General features: G+C 39.3%; 2 protein-coding genes across 2 annotated transcripts; both read right to left on the bottom strand.

Annotated features, from left to right (window-relative positions):
- Positions 1 to 1,157: 1,157 nt before the first annotated feature.
- MLANA (melan-A) lies at positions 1,158 to 6,515 on the bottom strand. The gene is made up of 4 exons (XM_009952805.1): positions 6,442 to 6,515; positions 3,797 to 3,893; positions 2,153 to 2,254; positions 1,158 to 1,226 (listed from the first exon to the last, which is right to left on the bottom strand). Exons 1-4 carry the CDS (start codon positions 6,513 to 6,515, stop codon positions 1,158 to 1,160), a joined length of 342 nt encoding a protein of 113 aa, XP_009951107.1.
- A 6,693-nt stretch (positions 6,516 to 13,208) lies between these two features.
- LOC104347696 (monocarboxylate transporter 13) lies at positions 13,209 to 21,306 on the bottom strand. The gene is made up of 4 exons (XM_009952804.1): positions 21,105 to 21,306; positions 17,206 to 17,349; positions 15,280 to 16,086; positions 13,209 to 13,435 (listed from the first exon to the last, which is right to left on the bottom strand). Exons 1-4 carry the CDS (start codon positions 21,304 to 21,306, stop codon positions 13,209 to 13,211), a joined length of 1,380 nt encoding a protein of 459 aa, XP_009951106.1.
- Between the last annotated feature and the right edge of the window lie 4,411 nt (positions 21,307 to 25,717).

Genomic DNA, 25,717 nt, shown 5'->3' on the forward strand with positions numbered 1-25,717 from the left:
TGTTAGGCAAGTAAATCTACCTTGTATTTAAAACCTTTTTTTTGTTTGAAGGTGTTTGTGTTTGCATATTTAATTACAAAGAACTGTTATTACTACTCATAACAGTTAATAATTATTTTACAAAAATAGTTTTCTTTTGTAATTCCCCTTCATTTTAATGAATGTTGTACAACTTCAGCTGCCTCCTACTGTGAGATATCAGGTCTTGTGTGTAAATTTGTTGATCTGCATATAATCTTAAGTAATAATCTGGCAAATAAACAATAACAAAAAAAGCTAAGTAAACAATAACTGCCAAATGTATGTAGCCTAATTTTTATATATCACAATTCTTTGTTTTCTATTACTGCAAGTGTTCTGGCAACATGGAAAAATTAACACCTTGAAGTCTGCTGTCTTCTGTATTCTTCAAGGAATGTGGGCTTCACTCCCTTTCTCTTATTGTTTCATCACGTTAGAAACAGATGACATGTAAAGATCTGTATCCACCAAATTCTTTTGCTTTCTCACAAGACTGCCAGAAGGAAACTCGAGGTGATCGTCATTATAGCAAATGACCAGTGTGAAATAATATGGACTCTAAGCAGAGATTCCTAGGCTGCCTGGATCGTGTTTTTTGAGGAATTATTTCATCACAGGTACGTGAACAAGTGATGTAAAAGCCTGTTGTAAAATACAGTCACTTTTTGCAGGTTAATTTTAGAACTGCTCGTAGGGAAAATGGTTAGTCTTTGTAACAGGACATGTAGTCAAATGGTTTTGTCCATTTTATGACAGATCCTTTTTTAAAGAAGGGGAGAGTAAGTGAGGAAGATGAAAACAAAGATGCCAACACTTTTTACTCTTTTTGATACTCAATGGTATATACTTACTCTTGATAGATCTGTGAAGCGTGCAAGATGCCCGGACTTGAGTATAGTGTATTAATCTGACTACAGGAAATTAAAAACGTGCAACAAAAGATTGTTTACACATTCAGATTTATTGAGGCATTTCAAGGACCAGTTCTGCAAACTAAGCAGGAATAATTTTCAGCAACTGCTAATGAAAGCATGTGATTTTTCTTTACTATTTTAGCTTTAAGAAAGTTAAGCATGTACAGGAAATTAATAGGAAGCATGAAGAAATTGAATCGATATGTTTAAGATTTTGCGTTGTCATGGTGAGTAAGGAGGTGGTGACTGATCTGCAGCAATTTTGTCATAAGCTGGTGGAGCATCAGGTACCTATGGTAAGGAAAATGTGTGTGAAAGATTGAAAAAACAATTTAGGTACAAGAAAATAACATTCAAGATGCAACAAGCTATTTACCTTCGTATCAGATATGGTACTACAGCTTAAGATAGCTGAGCTCATTCAGTCAGTCTTTATTCTTTTTAAGATTGGTTTTTGCTAATATGTTTTTTGGGTTTGCATCAGATTAAATTTGTTTTGTTTGTATCATTCATCCAAAGAGAGAAGTTTTGGTGTTATAAGGACAGGAATTTTAAAAAAAAAAAAAAAAAAGGAGGGTTTTTTTTTTCCCCTATAGTGAGAATTCAAGTTAATATTGAAATTTTTCTTTAAGAGTCTTGATGCAGATACATTGTCTTATTTCCAATGTTAGCAATTTGGGCAGCTTATTTAAAATTGGTTCTAAATTGATTTCACATACAGATTTATCGATTATTTTAACTTTTTTAAAATTATACATTTGAATGTTCATCTTTCCATAATGATTAGAGGAGCTTGAAGTTTTATAACATTCCCTGACAATCCTTGTCAGGGTATAGTATACCAGACACAGTCCATTTGTTTTTTGTCAGAATGGCAGAACATCTATTAGGGGGACATTTGTTTATTCAGTGTATTTCAGCATTCAGGTGTTAACATCATTCAAATAGGCTGCATAATGATCACACAACTTAAGAATAAAGGTAGGTGAAACAAGATAATTTTTTAAAAGAAGAATTCTTAATAGTAGATTTAAAAAACTCTTTTCACAACAAAAATTCTTCAAAATACTACTTTGTAATTTACTGTAGAGGAAGTGAAGACCTAATCTAGAGAGCACACTCCAAGAAAGAAATAATCAACAAGTGACTGTTTACCAAGATTGTCTCACCATGTCTTACTATGTTGTAAGTAAATGAAACCTTGAGTTGTGACTTACCACACAATTAAAGTTTTTGTACTCCTGCAGAGCCGTTTTGCAGTCCGGTGTTGTTCCCTCACCTACCACAGTTCGTACTGTGCCCACACTAGAGCTTTTGCTCTGTGGCAGATCATAAAGAAACATGGGGAGGAAGAAAGAAAGAAGAGAATGTGAAGTTGGAGCAAATTATGCGTCATTGAATATTTGACAGCACATTTACAGGATGCATTAGAATCTGGGATTAGAGCCAGACGTAATGCCAGCAAGTAAGAGGGGTAGTCTGCCTACCACTTTTTGCTATCTCTGCTGAGACATACTCTCTCTCCTGTATTATCCGGTTATAATGCCAGAAAAATGAGGATCACATTTTTTAGGTCTGGGTCTGCTGCAGGAACTGACACACCTTCTCACATGTCTGAATGCTTCTTGCTTTTTATCCCACCCATTTCTTTCTTAAATCTCCAACCTTTTTCTTTTCTATTTTCCACCATTTCTTTTGTATACGTTCTGTACCACCTCTCCTCTAGCCAAAAAGCCTAAAAAAATTTTGATATTCAAAACCAGAAAGCAGGAATCTGCAATGAGAAGGAATTAAAAAAGAAGTTGTGCTTTCTCCCATGATGTACAAAGCAGGCACGAAAGAATTCTTGTTTGCTTTTTGAAGGTTTTTTTGTGCATTATCTTCATTTTACAACATTTCACTATGGAAGTTCAGGTTTTATGTATTCTGCCAGTTGATATGTGTATTGCGTAGATCACAGGAAAGGTAACAGGGCAAAGGTATCAGAAACAGTGAGGAAACGGATTTGCTGGCTCAGATGAGAGGTACGTTTTTTAATTCCAAATGGTCACATCTTTTTCAAAATACTAGGATAACTAAAATATATTTACTGTAAAACATATATATTTGGATAAAGTTTGCAAGGATTTAAAGGATTAAAAGTTTACGTTTAAAGGATTAAAAGTGGCCTTCCTTTCACAGGAGAGCAGAACTTCAAAGATAAAGCTGTGAGACTTCTAACAACAGATGTTATGAGAGGGATTGTACCTTTTTTAATATACTTTTTAAGAAGACATAAAGTAGAATTTTTAGAAGTAGTGTTTAGAAAGCAAACCTGAAACCTGCCCTGCTTTTTTGTAAATCTTAAAACTGGAAGTCAACTTTTATAGAAATAAATCGTGCATCACCCATACACGAACATAGCACTTACTTTGTTACTTGTAACAGTTATTTTTCTCCTCTGCTTCCTAGATTTACTGTAATCATATCTGTCCTTGTTTAGGGGTAAGTCTTATGAGTAATGAATACATTATTTTTGTTTAAGTGAAAATACACAGAACATATCTTGATTTTGTGTAAATATTAAATATAATGCTTCCTAGAGACCTAGAGATTAGTTTTTCACCTATGTGTTCTGCAATGTTGGGCAACTGGCTCCATTTGCCAGTGCTTCTGCTTCCTCTGACCCCTTTGCCCGACTTGCAAGTTCTTCAGGGCAAGGCGTGTTTCATATTGTGTGGTTTTACCTGTGTATATGTCAGTGTAGATATTGCCTGAGATAATTATGTCCTATTACAGATTCGATGTTCTCTGCATTAATGCAATGTGAATAATATGTTGTCAAAATAATAGCATGCCAGAAAGTGAGCTGCCACGCTTACCCGCAGACTTTTATAGCCACTACGTCTTTTGTAATACCAGCAGCCAAAGATAAGTAAAATTGCCAGCACCAAAATGAAGAGTCCAATACCCAGAGCTCTGTTGGGGAAGCAAAACAAAAATAATTAACACCAGAACTAGATGCATTCTTCTGGGAGCAGAAATTATTAGAGCAAAAGTTTATGTCACTATCCGTTTACCAGAAGAAGACATGGAGCAGAATTTCCCTCAGAAAACAGACAAAGTATCAATAACTTTAGCCAGTCTTTGTAGATCTGGCAGTTAGCTAAATTGTCTGCCAAGTTCTTAAGCATTTTAAAAATTAGGAATATATTGCTTCAAAGAAAGTAATCTACCGGTGACTACTGCTTCTAAAAAACCCCCGTCTATAAATCCAGCAAACAGCACTGCAAAATGCAAGAGAATTTGCAACAAATTAAATGCCACACCTGCAGAGGCACAGCTCGTGTTTGTTTGCTAAATTTCTCTAGGCAGCAAGTATTGAGAAATGTATCCTAATTGCATCATACTGCAACAACTGCTGGTGACAGAAGGATTTTTTTGATACATAAACCACTACACAATCTCAAAACTCAAGAAACTTTGAAGTATTCATAAAGAGCTCTGTAATTCTTTAATTCTTGTTCCGTGACATACTAGGCACAGTATTGGTGTCACTGGGTCATTTTAGGGAACATAGGCTTTGCAAACTGTGCTGTAAGACATCCTTCCCACTGCTTACTGGGGACTTGGGAGAAGTAACACAGTTCCACTATCTCAGAAAGAAGCTGAAAAAGTAATTTCAAGTTTCCTAGTCAAAAAAACCCTTCCTCCTAGGCTAAAATCCTCCCTGTTAAGATGTACAGAATTCCCTCACCATTTTTATGTTTTCTGCCTGCTCAGGAACAGAAAGGTCTGCAAAACGCTTAAATGGAAAAGAGGACAGGAAAAAAAATGGTCACATGAATCAGGATAAACCCATTCTAACGTACTTTAATATATCTTATAACATACTTTAATATATCCAGTTGCCCTGCAGTAATTACCAGCAGGCTTTTCCATTGGGAATGAGGAGTTCAGACACTTTTTATATCTATTTGCTATAATTTTCACTGGCTCAGAGGCTCATGAAGGAGTGTTTCCATGTGACCTAAGAAGCCTGAAACAAGATGCAAGCAGATACGTGCGGCAGAATAGGCTTATTGTCTGAACTGCCTGTGTGCTGTTTGAAGCATGAACCACCTGAAGCCAAAAGGGATTTTCTTTTTCACCTGAATCTTGCGAGTTGCTCCTGCACCTTCAAGACTTTGTGTTGGCTGGAGATCTGTTTAAGCCAAGAATTGAGCTCATAGCACTCACTAGCTTCCTGGTGCAGCCATGTTGCAGCTGATCTTCAAAGTTACGAGATGGCTCTACTGGGTTTGTTACTGTCCACAGCACTGTTAAAACTCGAGACTACTTCTCCAAGCAACTGTTGCCTTTTGTACATTTTGAGACTGCTTTCTGCTTTTCATGTTCTCTGCAGGCCTGTATCCCCCACAGAACTTAAGTCATTTCTGCAGCTGATGATTTTAACTGTGTGTTTGCCATCTAACTACTCAGAGGCTGGTATGAAAAGTGTGCGTGCAATTTCTTGCAATTTAGTTAAAGTTGCAGCTGTGCTATTAGGAATCTGTGCTTACATCTTGAAGGCTCCTTCTGGTACTGGGAGGAGAGAGTCACTTTTCCCTTGCCTATCTAGAAAAACTGCTTACCTTTGCAGCCACTGGAATTTGTGGCAATTAGAGGTAATTGTGCTTAGTTTCAAGTGCTCAGACATGACTAGCCAGCCTTTTCTTTTGGAGAACTGAACTGTTCTGGAATGACTATGAGAGTCTTCACCTTGTTTATTCTCTCTGCCCAGGGAAGAACATCGAGAAACAAATTTCTTGCAGTATGTGTGTGTGGGACAAGTCACCAAGTTCGAGGGCAGTAGACCACTACCAGAAGCACATGCCACATGCAGATATCCCAAGCACACTGGAAAAACTTGTCTAAAGTAATAACACATAACCAGTGGGATAGTGTCTGGAGTAATCCAAGACCCAACGTATTTTATTGTAAGCCAAAACTAACTTAGTATTAGCTTGAATTAGTTCTGCCCAGAACTAATTAGTGGAGTCTCACCCAGAAGCAATTTACTGAGAGTCACATTTGTATGGCATTGATGTCTCCATCTGCTTTTTTTTTTGTATTTTACCATTTCTCTGAGGTTTTCACTTATATTATTCTTTAAGGTGAGACAGTGTCCCCTTGAGGTTCTGAAGAGAGGTACGTGGATCTGGAGATAAACCTTAGCGTAAAGATCATCTTGCAACAGCCTCAGAAGATTCTAAATAAACCTGTCATTTTATTATAAAGGTTCATGACTTGTGATCATATGATCAAGCTCTAGATTCTTGGATTCTGTAATTCTGATTTTTCTTAACTGTTGAGGGCTCTTTATGGTTCTGCAATGACAAACATTAGAGACAGCTACAGGATAGCGAAAACATATATACCACCTATATATAGTGGTGACTTTTTCTGATACTGTTTTGTACATTTCTTTCAATGTAAGTCTTTTTCACCAGCTTACATGCTAACATAGGTTTTGGTTTATGCTTACTCTTCTGCCGCAAGATAGCTGTGTCCTTTCCCTCTGAAAAAGTTGCCATCTGGATGGTGGTTTCTTCCAGGCATTTTGTGAGCTTGGTCCTGCTCAAACCTACAGGATAGAAATACAGAGCTTCAGTGCAATAACTAATTTGTTATCTTTAAGGCATAATACAATCAACCTTTTTTGTTTTAATGAGAGCATTTTAGGGAGGCAAGACAATCTGATACCTTCAGAATCAAGTAGATCCATGTACGTATGCAACTGTCCCAGTTTAAGGCAAAACTCAAAACTGTAACTACAGTCTACATTTGCATAGCTCCACTGTCATCAAGGTATTTGCACCTGAGTGCGACAGAGAGGAATTTGGCATGGTCTCTTTAGATACTAAGTGATAGCAGACTTCTGAAGTAAAATCTCTCAGGAATATAGAAAGAAAGGCAATTTACCTTTACAAGAAAAACTATTCAGAAGAAGAAAAACTAGTATTGTCCTTACAAGTAGTTGTTTCTTTTTTTGTGTTATTCCCAGTAAATGCTCAAGGGCCAGGTTTTCAATCAGCATAAACTCTCCGAGATCTGTTGATTTTCAGATGGTTGTACTAATTTATGTCTGCTGAAGTCTATACTTAGGTGTGCAGGGAATTTATATTATAATCTTAATTTCCAGTCTTAAGGGAATAATCATCCAGGTAAAAGCAGTCTGAACAGTTGAAAATCTAATTGATCAAATATAGTGAAGAAGAAAACCACAAGTAATCGTGTTTCTGATGTTTAAACAACGACAACAGATCCTACTTGACAGTATCCAGCTAATCTATCTACATTACACAGGTAAAGTATAAAACCTGATGACTTTACTGAAGAGAATTCTAGCCAAGGAAACAAAACATTTTCAGAGTTCACTTACAGACAGTCAAGCCTCTTCTCAAACATAATTTTGAAGCAGCACACAGAAAATGTCTGGTAGAATAAAATAATACAAATCTTACCTTCTTCAGATCTGTGTTCCGTCTGTTAACTGAAAGGCATGTACAGCTTGCTTTTCCTTGACTTGATCTGTTTTTTTTCTTCTTTGATCTGTTCTCTTATGACTATCACGAGTTTAAATTCCTGTCAGTACAGCTTCTGAATGCATTAATTAGCATGAAAGGGGTAAGGAGACAACTTTTCATTTTCTCCTTACAGTCTGCATCCTTCCCTCCTAAAAAACAGCTCAAAAATCTGTTATTTCTTCATTCGTTACATACCCTCTGAGAAACGGCTCAACACCATTTTACCCTCCTAATCAGTACAAACCCCTAGAGTGGACAGACTCCTTCTAAATTCAAACATGTTTTGATTTAGGGATGATTATTTTGTGGCAGAGGGTTGGTGTTTTCACATGTGTTTAAGTATAGCTTTGTTTGCGCACAGTTTTTGCACCATTGTAAACTGTGGGAACTAGTGTAGTTGGAGCACAACTCATAGATGGACGCTGTTACACCGTGTTAGAAGCGTCTTAAATTAGGGCAAGCACAGTTCAATTCTGTACTAGTAAGCAAATGCTGCAACAAAAAGAGAGTCTGTCCCACGGGGTGCAAACTAACGAAGCCCAGTTTCTATGGATTTGTGTGAATTGCCTGTGCTCACGCTGCAGTAATTCCACTTACAATGCCAAGCAAGAAACAGCAGTCTGTGATTAATTCAGAGGTCTGAGTACTGTGGTGGGCCCACAGTGTAGTTACCACAAAAAAAAAAAAAAAATGTAAGAACCATGTTCTGCTTGTCATTTGTCCCATTGAATCATTAATTTGGGCCTCTCTATCCTGCCACAGATTTTTTTTTTTTAATTAAATTTGAAGGACTTAACACTTTAAAGTTTTCACATGTCTTTGAAGCTGTGAACCTGGCTCTAAATGCAGTTGAAAATGGCTAATAGTCTCCAAAGTGAATAGGAAAGAATAGTGTAAGAGATCAACATCCATTTCCTTAGGGAATCAGATTAAAAGTCTGAATATCAATATTCTTAGCTAATGCAGGGCTGGGAAGAGCCACGCTACTTTTCTGCTTTTGTGTTTTCCCAATTATGGTAAAAATCTGATCTTTCTTTGGATATTTTTCCGTGGTGGTGCCCAGTGACAGGACCAGAGGCAATGGGCGCACACTGAAACAGGAGGCTCCAGCTAAACATCAGCAAACACTTTTTTGCAGTGATAGCGACTGAGCTCAGGCACAGATTGTCCAAAGCAGCTGTGGAGTCTCCATCCTTGGAGATACTCAAAAGATATCTGGACACAGTCCTGGGCAACCAGCTCTAGGTGGCCCTGCTGGAGCTAGATGACCTTCATAGGTCCCTGCCAATCTCAACCATTCTATGATTAACACCAGAAGGATCTAATTGGTTTTGCTAGACCTATTAAAGTTTGAAACAACGCATTTTTTGCAGAGGGAAAAATAAAGGGAGGAAGAAGAATGAACATTAGTGAGGAGCATAAACTTGCTCATTTGGCCAAATGGTTCAGTGTTTCATTTAAATTATCCCAGATGAACTCAATGGAGTTTCAAAGGTGAAAGGAATGCAGGGGAAATTTCTGCAGATACCCATGTGTAAAACAGTAAGTGTATGATATCACTGTCTGTCATGTTCCCAAGCAACATGCCAGCCCATGTGCAGTACTCTGAAAATGTCGTAGAGCTCATTATCAAATCATGTGTTTTCCTGAAGAAAAGCTTCATTTCTGGGAGACAATGATAACTGAAGGGTACTGTTTGTTCTAGTCAGAATCAAAACTGAGACACAGAGAAAATCCATGTGATGCCAAAACCAGTCTCTGCCCGCTCTTTGCCTCAAGCAGTGTGGGGGGCAAAATGTCAACTGATTGAATATTTTGTGTTCTGAATGAATCTCTTGTTAATAGTACAACAAGGAAGGGGAAAAAAGAACAACTTTGTCATGGATCTGTGGTACCATCTAGTATGTAAATGCACAATGCTGCTATTGAGGAGTTGGAGGGATAAGGTGAAACACCATGCCCTGGTTCTGATCTCAGATTTTAACAAAGTCATATTTCTCTGAGGTGGTGCCACTAACTCTGTCAGTGTAAAGTCACTGGAGTTGATGTCTGGTTTCCACAGGTGTTACGTTTTCAAAGATAATAACATTTCAGGGGGAGAAGAGGTAGGAAGAGGAGGAGTACTTAGGAGAAACCCCATAGCAAAGCAGGTCTTTTGTGATAGCCAGCAACCTGTGGCAAACCTATGGGGCACTGGTGAATCTTGATGATAGGTATGAAATGAATGCTTCTAGTGTAACTGAAAATAACATGGTTGACCTTTTAAAAAGAATAGCAGTTGCTTTTATTCTGTTGACAGGATGATTTCATCTTTCTAGGACAAGATCCTGGGATTTTTGTTAATTTGTTTATTTCTCTTAATTGATAATCTTTATTTTTCTCTGTCATTTGAGGCTTCCTACAGCAGACAGAGCAAAGAAACATAAGTACCTTGACACCTGATTTAGTAAAGACTTTAGTTTTGAGTTTTATGGGAGTTTCAGTGGAAACTCTCCAGTATTTCAGTGCTAAATCTACACTAACAGTAACACCATAACGTAAGTGTGAATAAGGAGATTATACCCCTTTCAGTTGGTGCTGAGGATCCTCATCTGTCCATGATTTGGGGTTTTACTTTGAAGTAGGTATCATATGGCTTCCAGGGCTGAACAGTTCCACTATAGGCCTGATTTGTAGCTTTTTGAAAAGAAGCTATTCCTCAAATTGCTGCTGCCTCAACAGCCAACACCTCTAGGAAGCAACATGTTGTCCTGTGGACTACCCTGCACAGGTGCCATTAACATTATCATCTTGAAAGCCTGGTTCATGAAAGTAAGTTACTTCTCAAGTAATTTCCAAATGAAACTGTAGTCCTTAGTGTCAGACCCATCTCCCTCTGCTCCATCACTAACAATGTAAAGAGGGAATGATAGTCTTAATCCTGTAGCAGCTATGCGAAGAGGATGCCACAAATGCAGTGGTGCCTGTGTTCCTGCAGCTTGTTTTTCCAAAGAAAAAAGATTGGATAGCTTTCTGGCAGTGTTTTTCTTTGCTGCTACTTTGTCCATGGTTGACTGGAGGTTCTGAGCCCAGGGGATTGTTTCAGATTTATGGGACTTTCTCCATGAGATGCAGGATGACTAACCATGGGTGAAAATCTTGGATGCAGTCATGCACTATCAAGCTAAGGCAGAGTTATGACTTTCCTTGCATGTAATTTCAGGAGGACACACCTGAATTCAAAAGAATGGTGGGGCTTTCTAAAGCCTCGGAGTCCTGTTTCCACCAGTGAGTGGCTAACTGGTTTGCGGTGAGAGAATCCTTGCAGGGCAGTTGCTGATTTAGGTCTCTGAGGCCATCTCAGAAACTCTTTGTGTGGAGAAAGTGAATACAGGCAACACTGACTACAGCATTAGCAGCTTGGAACAAAACAGCCCTTTGCAAGTATTCCCTGCAGTAAGTTAAGTTCATGAAACTTAACTTGGAATATTGCTGCTATGGCTAAAGTAAAAGCAGTCCCAAAATTGATACAAACACTTGGTACTTTTTGGGGGCTATTAAACAGATACATAGTCATCAGCTGACAGAGTGTCTAGGTGACTAATACTATTCAGTGGATTTGTGGGGAAAAAAAAAAAAAAAAAAAAAAAAGAACGACTTTTCATTTCTCCCTTCACAGGGTCCTGTTCAGGCTGGCAGTGTGATCTGGGGAGGTCTCCAGGCATTGCCCCTGCCCAGAGCAGGCTCAGCCATGGGCTCAGATCGGGCTGCTCAGGGCTTCACCCAGTCGGGGCACGAAACCCCCCAGGCTGGAGAAGGCCCAACCTCCCTGGGCCCCAGCCCCACCGCTGGGTTGTCCTCGTGGGGAAAAGTCTTCACCTTATCTCCAGCCTGAGCCTCTCGTGTTTCAGCCTGTGCGGCTGCCTCTTGTCCTCCTGCCACGCACCTCTGTGAGAAGTCTGGCTGAGTCTCCTCCATCCCCTCCTGTGGTGCCAGGGATGCTGCTGGGTGCCCCCAAAGCCATCCCTTCTCCCAGCTGAACCAGCCCTGGTCCCACGGCCTCTCAGTGGTCCTCTGCTGAACTCAGTTGTGTTTATCAACTTCTTGCCTGTGCTTGATGCCCCAAAATGGATGCACAACTGCGGAACAGAGAGGAACAATCACCTCCCTTGATCTACTGTCTGTGCCCCTGTTCATATAGCCCAGGATGCCACTAGCCTTCTTTATTGCCCATGTCAGATGTCAGGACATACCAAAATACAGAAATCAGTGACGGGGCTTGTAAATAAAATACAGAATTTTAACAGAAAGTCAGAGGTGGAAACTGCATCTATTAAACCTCTCCATTCTGCCCCTTCCCCCCCCCCCCCCAACAATTCCTCTTCCTTTCATTTTATAAAAATGAAAAGGTATATTAAATATTGCAACACTGCAGAAAACTGAGCATAATACTTTTTAGGAAAATGTAAGTTTTTCAGTTTACATGATTGAAATTTTTTTTGTCAGAAATTTCAGGGCCTTGCTACAAGACTTTGCCCACCCAATTGTGGTCCTTCCAATTGTCTTCTGCAATCAAGCCCTCACAGACAGTAAATTTATTAGTGGTTCAGCTAATTTCCTGTAAGTTAAATTACATTTTTGAAATAATTGTTATTCTTATGAGACAAGAAATAATTATTTTAGATCAGTGATTTATGTTAAGCTTGGCTTCACAGGTAGTGTATCAATGGTAAAAATTTCTGAAGTTCACAGCTAGGGCAGCTGTGACATTTGTAATAGTTTGAAAGCTTGTAAGTGTTATGGTTTTTCCTTTTGCTGTTTCTTTTTAAATGTATTCCAGCCCTTCCTCTCTTATTTTGTTCTCTTTTCCCCCTGATAAAATAAAATGACCAAAAGAAAGTGATCAGGATACACTCTTTTTATTCTCGTAAATCAAATATTTGCTCAAAGAGCCTCAGAATAGTTGAAATGTAGGACTAAAGAGGACCTCAGGAACTCATCTAGTTCATCCCACGGCTCTGAAGCACAACTGAATATATTTAGATCCAAGTTATCTATTCTCTGATATCTCCATGTTTTCATAGTCTTCCTATAGTCTGTTTCTATGCTTAACAGGCTACAATGACGTTTTCTCCCCATTACATAACTCTGCCTCGCTGCAAATTATACCAATCACTAATTACCTTAGCAAGGAAAAGAATTAATTGTGTCTTCTTTGGCTCAACCTACAATGGGTTTGAAGGCTGCTGTCATGCTCTGTACAACCTTTTGTCTTCTAAACCAGACAAACTTTGTTTCTTACACTTTTTCTTTAGGCTGTGTTTTCTTAACCTCTCTTGTTCTTGTTCTACTTAACTCTGTGCAACTTACATACCTCTTCGAGTTAAAGCCTTCCAAGCATCATTATCTCCTCTCTTACCATAGCACAGAAAGACATTTACTATTTTTAATAGAGGGTTTCTTTTGGGGTTTGGGATTCTTACTGGATTTGAAGTCCACTGTAGCCTCAGGTCTTCCTCTGTTATTCATCCATCCTTCACCATTTTATGCATGTGTATTTTGCTTTTTACTTCTGATATTTAAGACTGCATTTCTCTCTACTGAATTCTATTATTCATGTAACTTTCTTCAATTTCAAACATTCCTATCCAAAACTTCCATCATTTTATAAATCCTATTGACACTGAGTTTGGAGAAAATAAAACATTTTCATATGTCCTGAAATGCTGTAAGACGGCTGACGTAGTCACACCACTACGTCATGTTCTCGATACCTTCTGTTTTGAAGTTTCAGGAGATTAAGGGAAGGGTAGGGTAATGTTGACTTTTCTGGTTTAGTATTAGTCTGGCTTCCTCTTTCTTTTCTCTGCTGGAGTTGATCTAAAGTAACTAAAAATCCAGCTGATAAGACAAGAGTGGCTCCTGCCATGTAGAAACCTGCTCTGTAATCTCCAGCCATGTCCACAATCAGACCTGGAAAGAAACAAATGACAGCAATGTGATTGATTGATAGAAAACAGGTTGATGTGAATTAGGTCAGCACTGTGAACACATCTTCTCACAAAGGGATTACACTGGCTACATCCTGTCTTGCAGCTTTCTACATCATGAGTGCATGCAACATCACCCCATTACAGCATTTTAAAATTTGAAACACAACTCGTATCTCATTTACTTTGCATATATGAATTGGCAGCAAACCAAAATTCTATACAGTCTGAAACACTTTCCAACTTAAAATATGGCAGACAAAGAAGGTAATGGCAGAAAAAAAACCAAATCATGTAGCTTTGTATCTGAGTAGCCCCATGTTCTGTGGTGTAGTTGTCATCAGTTGCTGTAATTTGGACCATAACTGTACAGCATGAGTTTAAAGAAGGAAAGGAAAGGGCTCTGCTGGATACATAGTTGGAGAGGTTGCCTGCAGTGTTACGGGCTTTCCTTTTCATCATTTTACAGTCACAGATGTTAACAAAAAGACCTTGTTTTTTAGGTAGCTTTAAGCCAACCAAAAAACCTATGAAATTGTGTACCATACTGAAAAAACAGTAGTATAGTGGTAATACTGCAGCAGTATATGTGGTAGTATCAGCTGCTCTGTGGGCACAATGGCACGTTCATTTGTGGTGTGATGAAGGCTGCTTGCTTGGTCTCCCACTGGAGCATTTGTCCACATGTTGTGTACCCCATAGCCCTCATTCCAATTTAACATCAGCCCTGTTAGGCAAAGGAACTTTGAATCCAAATGTTTCAGATTTTAGTCTTAAAGTAGGAGAGGAATGCTCAAGAAGCACTTAGGGTTCCCTCCTCTTCCATACCTTCTTTTTAGCTTACTGTATGTACACAACAGTGTCACGCTGGTCCCCAGGTAATCAGTACTAGTGACCAGCCACTATATAAACATCTTGTTGTCTTTGTATTTCATTCAGATCTTCCCAACATACTTTTGATACTGTTCTGTCTCAAATTATCTATAAATCTTCCTGGTTTCTGTATTTTCAAAAGTGAATTAAAACTTTACAGCATTCAGTCTGATTTATTTGCAACCTATTAGTGATGCCTTTACCACAAAAGTCATTGTAGTGCATGAGCAGCGGTCTTTGGATGAGGACTCAGATCCACATTTTACAACTCACACTGGTCATTTTTCTACCATATCACTTTGTAAAGTCCCTACAGCTTGCAGCTTGTTTGTCTTGCATTTTTCCAAGATGACTTTGTCTCATTGCCAGCCCATAAATCCATGTGCTGTCTCATTGTCTGCTCTCTCTTTCCACTGTTTTTGTGTGCCGCCTCCCCCATTTATTATATTATTTAGCACGAATGCTGTCTGAAAACAGCAGGCACCTCTGTGAATATTTTCTTGAGGTTCACATAGCCTAATGTTTCAAGCTGTTCAATTCGACCATCTGTAGAAACTCTCCCAACAATACCAGTATTTATGCAACTTCACTAGTCTCATATTTCAGCTTCTTCTCTGAAAGCATGGATCTGCTGCTTGTCCCGAAGGTACACTTTCACAGCAAGACAGTGAGAGTCCATCAAGTGGGGTTCTGTGGGATTCGGGAAGCAGGTTCACCACATGAACCCTGCTATTCTCCCCTGCTTTCATGTTGAACAGGTACCTCTAAAACCAGAGAGAAGAGAGATTGCAAGATATTTTGGAGAGGAATTAAACTGACTCTTTGTTTTTATATACTTCTTGGTCCAGATACTGCTGAGCTAAAAAAGGGGGAAATTTGGGTCCAGATCAGTTTGGGTTACCCTTCCCCTTTCTTATTATAAACTGTATTTGGCAGAGTACCATCTTAACTTACCAGCAAGAGGGGGCCCCACAAAACCTCCAGTGCTTCGAATGAGCATGAAAAGCCCTAGAGCACTGTCAAAATCCGGCATGCCTACAACATCTGCTAGCACTGTAATGTGAACAGCAACTGTTGTACCAAAGAAGAATCCATAGAAGCCAGTGAATATTGCCAAAGACAGGTAATTGTTAGCCAGTGGCAACAGCATCAGGGAAGTACTGATCAGTGTAATTGTCATTGTCAGCAAATGAACAGTTTTGGTAACGTGGAGATTGGCATACCAGCCACATAACAGTCTGCCTGCAAAGTCCACCATAGCCAAAATGGATAGGAGGGAGGCAGTCCACGATTCATCTATTCCCAGACTGTAGCTAAGAGGAACTAAAAATAATGGAGGAATAAAAAAACTCATAGCAGCTAATATGCCAAAAATGGCATAAAGTACAAACTCCGGTTGCCTCACAAGCATCCAGTTGAAGGTTTTGTGTATGACTGGAGACTTATCTTCTTTGTCTATCCTAGATGCACTGTTGCCAGCTGATGTCTCAGTTTCAGAATGTCTTGCCTGAAGGAGGCAGCCAGTAGCTAGGGGTCGCATCAGTACTCCACAGACACAAATATTGAGCTGGATGCCACCTATGATCAAGAGGGCACCTTTCCATCCATATTGACTAATCAGCCACTGGAAAAACGGACCAAATGTGAATGCAAAGGCACATTCTCCAGCACTGGCAATAGCGTTGGCCAAAGCTCTTCTCTTGGAGAAATAATGACTAACAATGCTAATGGCTGGTGTCCATGAAAAGGAAATCCCAAGTCCTGAAAAACACCAATACATATAGCACCCATTAGACACTATTGAAGTATTTTCTGAAGGCAGAAATTAAAGCAGTCAGTGCTCCTACATTTGCAAAAGTTAAAAACTGGAAAAAGAACATTTTTTTTCCTATCAGAAGTATGAACTCAGCTGTACTAAGTGTAAGAGTATATTTGTGGTGTATGTTCTGTAAAAATAAGTTGTATGTTCAAGCAAAAAAGCAGGAGTATGAAGTATATACTGTTATATTCTCACTGTGGGGGAAAAAAAAAAAAAAAAAAAGTTGGTTTGACAGGGGTGCCACTGGGTGAGAAATCACAGGGCCATGTGGTTGCAACTAGACAGCTCTCAGACTGTCCATGCTGTCCTAATTAAGACTGGTGTTAGATCAGATCACCAGGTTAAGCTGAGCTGTGTTCAGGATAGAAACTGAGAGAGGATGTGAAGGAAGCTGGTATAACCTCTATTTGCTCTTCATTTTCTTGCCCAACTGCTTTGAGCAGGCTTCAAACCTGCTCTAACTTACAGTGATTTTAATGGCTCCCTAGAAACTATTTGGCAGCCTAGGACTGCCAAAGGGCTCAAATTCCAGACATTTTCTCAGGCATCCAGCATGGAACTGGGAATGGTTTATTTTATTCCCTGCCAACTTCACTTCCTGTTCCAGGAAAATCTGCAAGCTGTTGGAGACAACTCTCTGGCCTGTTTTTACCTGGAGTAAAGGAAAGGATTGGAACCAACTGAAAGCCTGGGCCTGTGTTCAAAACATAAGATTATTTGACAGAAAGTACAAAATTTGGGATCTCTATGTCCTTTACTTCAGTACCCTTCAGGTTCTTTAAACCTTCACAAAGCTCTTGGCTCTGACTAAAAAATAAAACACTTTTCATTTTCTGGTTGCATATAATTTGCAGGTGAAAATTACTAGCATTTTAATTATTCACCTTCTTTGCCACTGCAGGTTTCTAGAACAAATTCTCACTTCCAGAGTGGGACATGAGAGAAATGACCTTTAAAGAGAGTTGCTGGTTCTAGTTGTTCATAAAATCAACACAGCCTACCATTAGCACCCTCAAATAAGAGCTCTGAGTTGCTGGTGAAAGAAATCCATAAAGTCATACCCTGTAGGAAGCCAGTTGTTGCATACATCCAGACCATGTTGAGCCCAAGAAATCCCAGCGCCATTCCTGAAAAAGCCAGGAGTCCTCCAGTGATCACAACTGCCCGATGGGTGTATCGTACACATAGTGAACTGGCAACAGGGGCTGGATCACAAGCAAAATAGGATCAAGATAAATATGTTAGGAACATCAACCTGATCTACTTTACTGAACAGTCAAATAAAGCATTTGCAGGAGAAATACCCTTACAATGCTTGTTTCAAACAGCCTGAATTCTGCTGGCTTGGGGGGGTGGGGGGGTGGGGGGGTGTCAATTAAGATTTTAAAATTGGATCCTTGCTGGTAGGGAAACGACTATCCCTGGGGCACAGATTTTAAAATATATTCAAAATATGTGGACTTTTTTAAAGTGAAGGAACATTTCAGTGTCTTCCTTGTGGAACAGTTCTACTGAGTTTCATGTAAGGATACAACTAGCGACATGACAGAAATTCATGTAGTGTTTTAGCAGAAAATGAACCACCTGCCAGACAATCCCTGGGTTAATCTATAAAAGTTATATTATTGACATGCCTAGCATGAAAACTTTCTGGAGAAAACTAATCTTTATCTTCTAGAGCTTTGCAAAACTATCTGTTCATGGAATTGCAAATGTTCTATAAAGGATCAAAAATCGAGGTTTATTTTGAGGTAATATTTTGCCAGGAAATTTGCAGTTCATTTCTTAAATTTTTATTTCAGTGGTACAGTTTCTCTCAGCAGACTGCAGGATCTCTTCAACACAAGAGGGCAAAGTTGTGCTAGGTACAGATCTGATGTGGAGCAGCAATTCCAAAAACCAAAGCGCTGGTCTGTAGTCACTGTCTGGAAGCGCATGAAATGTTAGGGGTGTTTTTGCTCAATGAAGGATCAGTTATACTGCCTGGCTGTTTTTCCATCAGCATTACAGAGTTAAGATCAAGGCCACACCTATGACAGAAAGGCACTCTTCCGTGGGGATAGTTTCAAATCCCAAGTACAGGATTTTTTTCAAAGAACCCTGGCCACTAGAGGGATCCCCAGTAACGCCCGACACCACCAGTTCTCGGCGGGGTTTCATAGTGCGGACAGAAAGTCGGCTCCCTACAACTTACTAATATTCTGGAAATTGGAGTGCGGGGGTAAAATTAAATTCGGTTAACGAGGACCATGCTTATACACTGAAGTAAGTGGGGAGGCAATGAAGAGGGCAGTCAGCAAGGGAGGTTTTATAGTAGTTTGTAGGGGCAGGTTGTTGTATGTTCACCTGTGTTAAGTAAGAACAAAGAGAATTTAGTAGCTGGGACAAGTGAAATAAACCTGACAGTGGGATATTCATGGCTGCAAAATCTGCAGGATATACATTGTTTGACAGCAGGTAGCTGGCAGAAGTTACACAAACCCCAAATGTCTCATCAGCACTTACAGCAAAAATACAATTATTTGATCAGCATGTAAAAAGGATGGTGGAATTCAGTCATGGTCTGTAAGACGTAGTGGAAAGGACGAGACAGGATAAAACATATACAGGTGGAGAATATGCGTGTATGATGAACAAAAGAAGAGAAAAGTGCTTAAAGACAAGAAAGGATATGCAGTTCGAGCAGAAATACTACCAAAAAGCAAATTTTTTAATAGAGAATGAGAAGAAGAAATAGGCAGAAAATGAACATGTGGTAGCAGGAAGAAGAAAGAAGCTAGCCACAGAACTGGAAATGAAGACTGCTAGGCTCCAGAGTCTGAAAAGGTAAAGGGCAATACACAGAAAATGTACAAACAATGGAAAGGGATAATAATTATGGTGCAAAGAGAAAGGTGATAAGAGATGTACGTCAGTACCAAGAGAAGGCCTATGTGTGTGATGAGGAGAATCCTTGCTGTGGTAAATTGAACAGCTGTTGCAGGTGCAAATCACAAAAGTAGAAGCACGTGCTCTCCTTCCATGCAAGACGCAGAGCTGCTGTTGAAAGGATCCAAATGGGAAAAATTAATAATTCACTGATCATCCTTCATACTGAGCCAAATGACACTGAAGGTTTCCCAGAGGAACATATTAAGAAAGACTAAGCCAGGCCAGGAAAGGTGCTCAAAGAACGGGAGGCTCAGATGATCTTCAGCAGAAAGTCTTCTGATTCCTATAAATGAAGCAGGCAGGAGAAGATAAGGAAAATTTCATAGTGACTCGAGACATCACTGAACTGCTGTGCAGAAGGGTTTTGGAACACTTGGCCATCAAGCTGTATTTACTGAAAGGGGATAATTTTAATATGATTTCAAAGGATGAAAAATAATTTCTGCTGAAAATCGTAGCTGCCTTCTTTGAAGTAGGCTACCCTCATACCAGGCTAGGCAGATACAGTTTTGCTGGTTTATACTTGATACTATTGTTTAATATCCTCTATCCTTGACATATTCCTATATAATGTAAATTTATATGGAAAAAAAAACCCAAACCCAAAGTAAAACAGGCCTGTGAGTTCTTTTGTCCGCCTGTGTTGGCTTTTTTTTCTCATTAAGTTTGTATGCCTGAATGACAAAATAAGATCACAACAGGTCAGTGATAAGTCTAATTTGTAAACCAAATCGATAGATTCCCATTTACTCATGTCTGTAATCCATGAAGTAGGTGGAAAAGCAGAACTTTCATTAATTTTTAAATTAATTATTTCTGTCAGAATTTAAAAAGCTCTAATATTGCAAATCAATCATGAAGGATAGTAGTTTATGGAAGTGATAAAATCTTTTCAACACGACTTGCTTTTTCTTTTTTACTTTGACTTTGAATTACTATTTTATTCTTCTGAATATATTTTTCAAAGAAATATCAGTTGCTCGTGATCTTCAGAAGTGCTGAAATTACAAGCAATAATATGGATAGGCATGGATTGAGTGGGATGCATATGATTTTACAGTGTCTATGCAATGAAGTGTCTTCACAAACAAAATTATGATAGCATTTATTATGTAAGGGTACTTACCTATGACAACTCTTTATCTATATGAGAATATGTACAGTGGATGTCACAAATTCTGTACAGTTCATGCCTGGAATCCTGAGCATAATGTTGAAGGATCATGCAGTTTACAAGGGCACAAAGGACACTCTAAACAAGTAAGAGTCAAATGCAGTATGTCTGATATTATTCCCTCCTTCATTTGGTGAGATGTGGTATTTGGCCTGATCCCATCACTCATTGCTTTTGACTGGGATAGTTCTCTCTCTCTTCCCTTACTCTCTGCTTGCATGATCTTGTCTTCCTTACGGCCTCTATGAGTGAATTGAGTTTTTTTCTTTTTAACTCAGAGAGTTTTCTGTTAGATCAATGACTTGGAATCATTCTAAGGGGGAAAAAGAAGAGCCAGAACTGGCAATGCATGGAAGGAAGGGGGAATCTTGGTGAAGACAAAAAGGAGAAGTGGGGGAAAGCAGGACTGAGAGTCACTATTTTGGTAGCAGATAGCTTATCTGCTACACAGGGTCACAGTCCCTGTCTTAAAGTACTGTTAAAAAGTCACAGTCGCTGTGAGATCAATGAACATGCACAAACTGGTTTAAGAGCTTGATCCAACAAGCTCTTCAGTTCTTTGGATTATCTCCAAGGAGTTTGATTCAAAGCCTGTCGGAAAATTGAATCATGAATCTAGGTACATGAAGTTCGTTAAGGCAATCAGATTCCTGTGTATATACATTCACCCGTTCCATATCTGAGGCATGGATTAATTTTTATAAGAGCGAGCAAATGCTAGTTTTCTGTAGACGGAAGAACAAAGTATTTTCCTTACATGTTTTGATTTTCTGGGGTTTTTTTAAGGAAGCTCTTCAAAAATTCTTGAGTGTTTAAGACATTAAAATAAAGTGCTAAAGGAGCACTTCTACCTACCTCCTAAATGAAAGATGGCAATAGTTACTGATGTGATCCAGGAAGTGGTGCTTGCAAGTTCATCAAAGTGCTGCTGGATTTCAACAAAGAACAGACCAAAAGTCTTGAGGACGGCAACAGTGAGGCCCATCACCATGAAGGCTGACACTACCACAACCCATCCATAGCCACCGTCTGGTGGACTGATGTCTTTGGCCTGCATCTTTTCTAATTCTTAGATCTTCTCTCAGGTTTTTTGCTGGGGTGGTAGTGATGGTGGTGAGGATTTTTAACAAATCTGCAAATCAGTAGAAGGCTCAGTGTCAAAGAAATTAATTAAAAGATTCTAGGAATGGCTTACACAAGTAATTACGAAGAGAAAATAGAATATGCGATTCAGTGGTTTGATCGAAAATATTACCTGGGAAACAGATGCCCTAGGTAATTATTACCAGGAGACAGAAGGCATAGTAGAAAGTAAAACAAAGAAAGTTTAAAAATGAAGAAAGGAAAAATATTCAGGTAGGGAAGGCAGAAAACAGAAGCATGCAGATGTGAAAATCAGAGGGAAGACAATGGAAAAGAGATGACAGAGACACCAAGACTTTCAAAGACAGGCTCAGGAACATACCCATTCTAGGAAGTCCAAGAACCTTATCCCACCTACTTTTCAAACCAATACATTACAGTATATAGTTAGAAAATCAAACGCTGGACAGGGTACCATACTTTCTAACACTCTCTGGGCATTGCAACAAACTTCACAAACAACTTCAAAGCCATCAAGGCAGTTGTTTGTACGCATCAGCCTCTCATCATAATTGTGAGTATGGGTAAAGCATAATTGTATTTGCTAAGTTGCTCCTGCGGGTGGTATCACTACTGTGATGGAATAAGAGGTAGAAAAAAAAAAAAAAAGAAAAGATTCCTAACCTTAAAAGGGCAGAAAATCTGTCAGTTTCAGTCTTCTGGGTATCCATGTGAATGGAAATAAATGGAAGCTACTTCACTTAATCTGGAAGTCTGAACCTAGTGAACTTTCCATTCCTGAAATGGCAGCCTCTCAAAGAAAGACTTCACCTTCTATTTGGCAAATACCAAAAGGACATTTATAAACAAAATAATTCAAGTTGAAGGTATTGGCTATGGGATCCTCTCAACCTTGATACTGTCTATTTAATCATTGCATAACTTCCAGGAATACTGCAAATCTGTTTTTCCTGTTTGTGTTTTGTCTCTAAAATCCCATGTGAAGTGGCCACTTTGACTAAAGGGTGGGAATGTATAAACTTATTATTAACTCTTGCTGTTGTTATAAGCAGTATTCTAATTCAGAACCATGACGATAATTTCTTAGTAATTCCAGTGGCAATAGGTCTTCTGCCTGTGTAAACAGTATGTGTGCAATCTTGAAAACAATATTCAGCATGAAACTAGTTGTTACTCTAGTCTCTGAGGAGTGTATTGGGGAACTAGTATTAGATATAGTACTGGGTGTCTGAACACTACCTGTGAAACTTTGGAGCTCCCTGCCACATCATACTATGGATACTAAAACTTTACATGGAAATATTAGATAAATCTGCGCTGTACAAAACTATTGAGAATTACCAAACGCTTAAAAATGGTCCCTGGCTCGGGAAGTCTCCAAGCTGCAAGCAGTCAGAATCTAGGAAGTATCACTGTATGCTCAGTCTATCCTTAATCTTAAACATCCCCTTTTGGCCTGAACCAATATATCCATTTTTCTAGTCTGAGTAACTTGCAAGGAACACTGCATAATTCTCAGCATTTGAGAATTTACAGACATTCATGTCTCCAGCACTGCAAAGCATTTTTGCCAAAATGGGTCACATGCTTCCTTGTGAAGGCACCGTAATAGTCAAGTACATCTTACTAAATGCCTAACTGAAAAGCATATTTCCCTTTAGAAGTTTCATGACAAACTTGGAGTAGTCACAGAGTGCATGGAGGACATAGGATCTGGTTGAGCGAGGGAAACAGTCCTACTTTTTTCTTGTTTCTTCATGGACACTAAATTCTGAACAGACATGTTGTACAAAATGCAGGAGACCAAAAAAGACATAGCACAGGAAGCAGTTTTGTTGTAAGAGGGAGAATGTGAGCTAAAGATGGCTAAAGATGTACTATACTTACATTTATCTTCCCTGTGTGCAGCTGGGGAAGATGAGGGTTAAGGGAATCCATACCACTAGAAGCCATCCAGTACAGAGCAGCAGTCACTAGTCCAGTGATTTGCTCCACTGAGGTACATGACCTCAGGAGGACCTAAAACACTGCAGGGTGGGGGAAAGAAGTTGTCAGAGCCTTGTAGGGATCAGAATCAAAATCATTCTGCTGCCATGTGTCTGGCTTAAACTTCAGACTAACATGTCGCTCTGGACACATTTGCATGGCAGACATAGCCAGACAGATTACTGAGTTGCACAAGGTCTCAGAAAACATCCTGAAAATCTTAAAACTCAGCTACAAGAGAGGGAGGAATGCCTTGTGCTTAAGGTCAATATGAAGGAATCTGATTTTCATCACCACAGTTTCTGGGTGACCTTGCGCAAGTTGTTTGATCTTTCTGTGCCTCTGTTTTCTCAGTTGTCAAATATGGTTAATACTTTCCAAGGTCCTGAATATTGTGAGGTTGAAAATGTTAATACTTGTATTAGCGCTCAGATACTATAAGAAAATACAGCAACTAGATCGAGCTGTGGCCATGTCTTCTGATATGGCTGGGCTCAAGTGGCATGATCATAATTTCTTTTGAAGCACTGAAGAACATAAAAAAGGATGCAACGCTCAGGCTAAATGAGCCTGCCTAGGCAGAGTGATATTGCACTCTGCATGGACATGCCTGGGCAAGGGACTGTGATTTCTGACACAAGACAGATAGAAGAAATCCTGCTACTGACCAGGCAGCACCCAGACTAAAACAGGCATGATAAAATCTACTACTTCCTGACAACACCCAGCACCCTTCACCTTCCTTAGGCAAACTCTGCCCTAGCAGGAGTATAAATCAGGCCCTACTTCTCACAAGACTTAAATGAACAGTCTTTTTCCTGACCATACATACATCTTTCATGTCACAGCTCAGAATTCAGCCTCCAGACTCTTTTAGTGATCACAGTTTTACATGCAACTCCAAAATGAAATTACAATTTCAGTTTCATGACTAATTAATGAGGTAGTTGTCTCCCAGGAGCCCTATAGATTTGAAAGCAGTGCAGCTACATACTGTAGGGGAATTGCTGGAATGCAGAGTAGAAGAAAGTGTAGATGTTGCAATGGGTGGACATGTTGTTTCTGACACTATGCTCTGCTTTCTTCTCTCCTTCACTTGCAAATGAAAGTTTACTACAAACGTATAATTGAGAAAAAACTAAGCTGGAAAAACCACCCACCCAGGATCTGTTTTTGCTCTTAGCTATTGAGTAATGCTAAATGGTAAGGTTTTACTGTCTCCACTTTCTCCTCTTGCCCCTGAAACTAACCTTTTAAAATAAAGGGGGAAAAACCTGTAGCAAAACTGCCCTTTCTGTTGTACTTGGCCACACACAAGATCCCTCAATGAATGTAAAGCTATGCCTGGAAACATTAGGATTTTGCCTAGCATCCCACTCCTCCTACCTCCAAGCTTTCCCCTGGCAGCTGGAATGGATGCCCTGTGAGACAGGGGCTTCAATCGGGAAAGCCACAATGCTGTCACCTGTGCTTGGCGTGTGCATCAGCAAGAGCAGACAGTTCTGCCAGTAGCGGCATTCCCTTTATGGTGAAATTCACCCGCAAGAACATGCAGGCAAAAGAGCCACCTTTATCTTTGCAGCTGGATAGCTACAAAGGCACTTTCTTGGCACTGGAGGTGTTCCTCTGTTCATGCTCTACAAGTTGTCCAAGCTATTTCTGCTTTGATTCATGCCAATGATTCAGAAGATTTATCAGACAATAATAATAAAAAAATATATAAAGCATGTCTGAGTGATGGATTTTGGTGTGCCAAATAAACTTGGGAAGACTGATCCTTGCATCACATGGTTATCTTGTGTTCCATATTCTGATTTGCTTTTTACAGAAGAGCAAATGAGTTGTAATATATTTGCTGCACATTGAAGAACTTGCTGGTGGAATCAAGAAAAGTCTGTTGTTGCCATGAATCCTAATCTTCTTGTTTTCATGCAACTTGTACTTAAATCTCCCCAAATAACTGTATTCACTGTCTCTTAGAGGTTGGGTGGACTCCTTGTGAGCTGGTGATACTTAGCACTTTGCAGAAACCCTTTCCCCAAGAAGACAAAAAAGGCAAGTATTAAGTTTTTCCATGCTTAGATGAAGAACCGTGGCTTGTTAGTGGGGGTTTGATTCAGGTTTCCACTACAAGCATGGTGCTTTACCTTGGATTTGGACTTACCAGAAAAAAAAAAAAAAAAAAAAAAAAAGAAGAAAAACACACTTGATACACTTGATATACACAAAAGCAAAACTAGTTTTACCAAAGACTGATACTGGGACAGGACCACCAAATAGACTCACCTTAAAGTAGGAGTTATTCAGCAAAATCGACTACATAAAATTAAATACAAAGTAGACCTTTAATGAATTGACAACAGATTAACTAATATAAT

This window comes from Leptosomus discolor, chromosome Z, assembly GCF_034619465.1.
Source record: "Leptosomus discolor isolate bLepDis1 chromosome Z, bLepDis1.hap2, whole genome shotgun sequence".
NCBI lineage: Eukaryota > Metazoa > Chordata > Aves > Leptosomiformes > Leptosomidae > Leptosomus > Leptosomus discolor.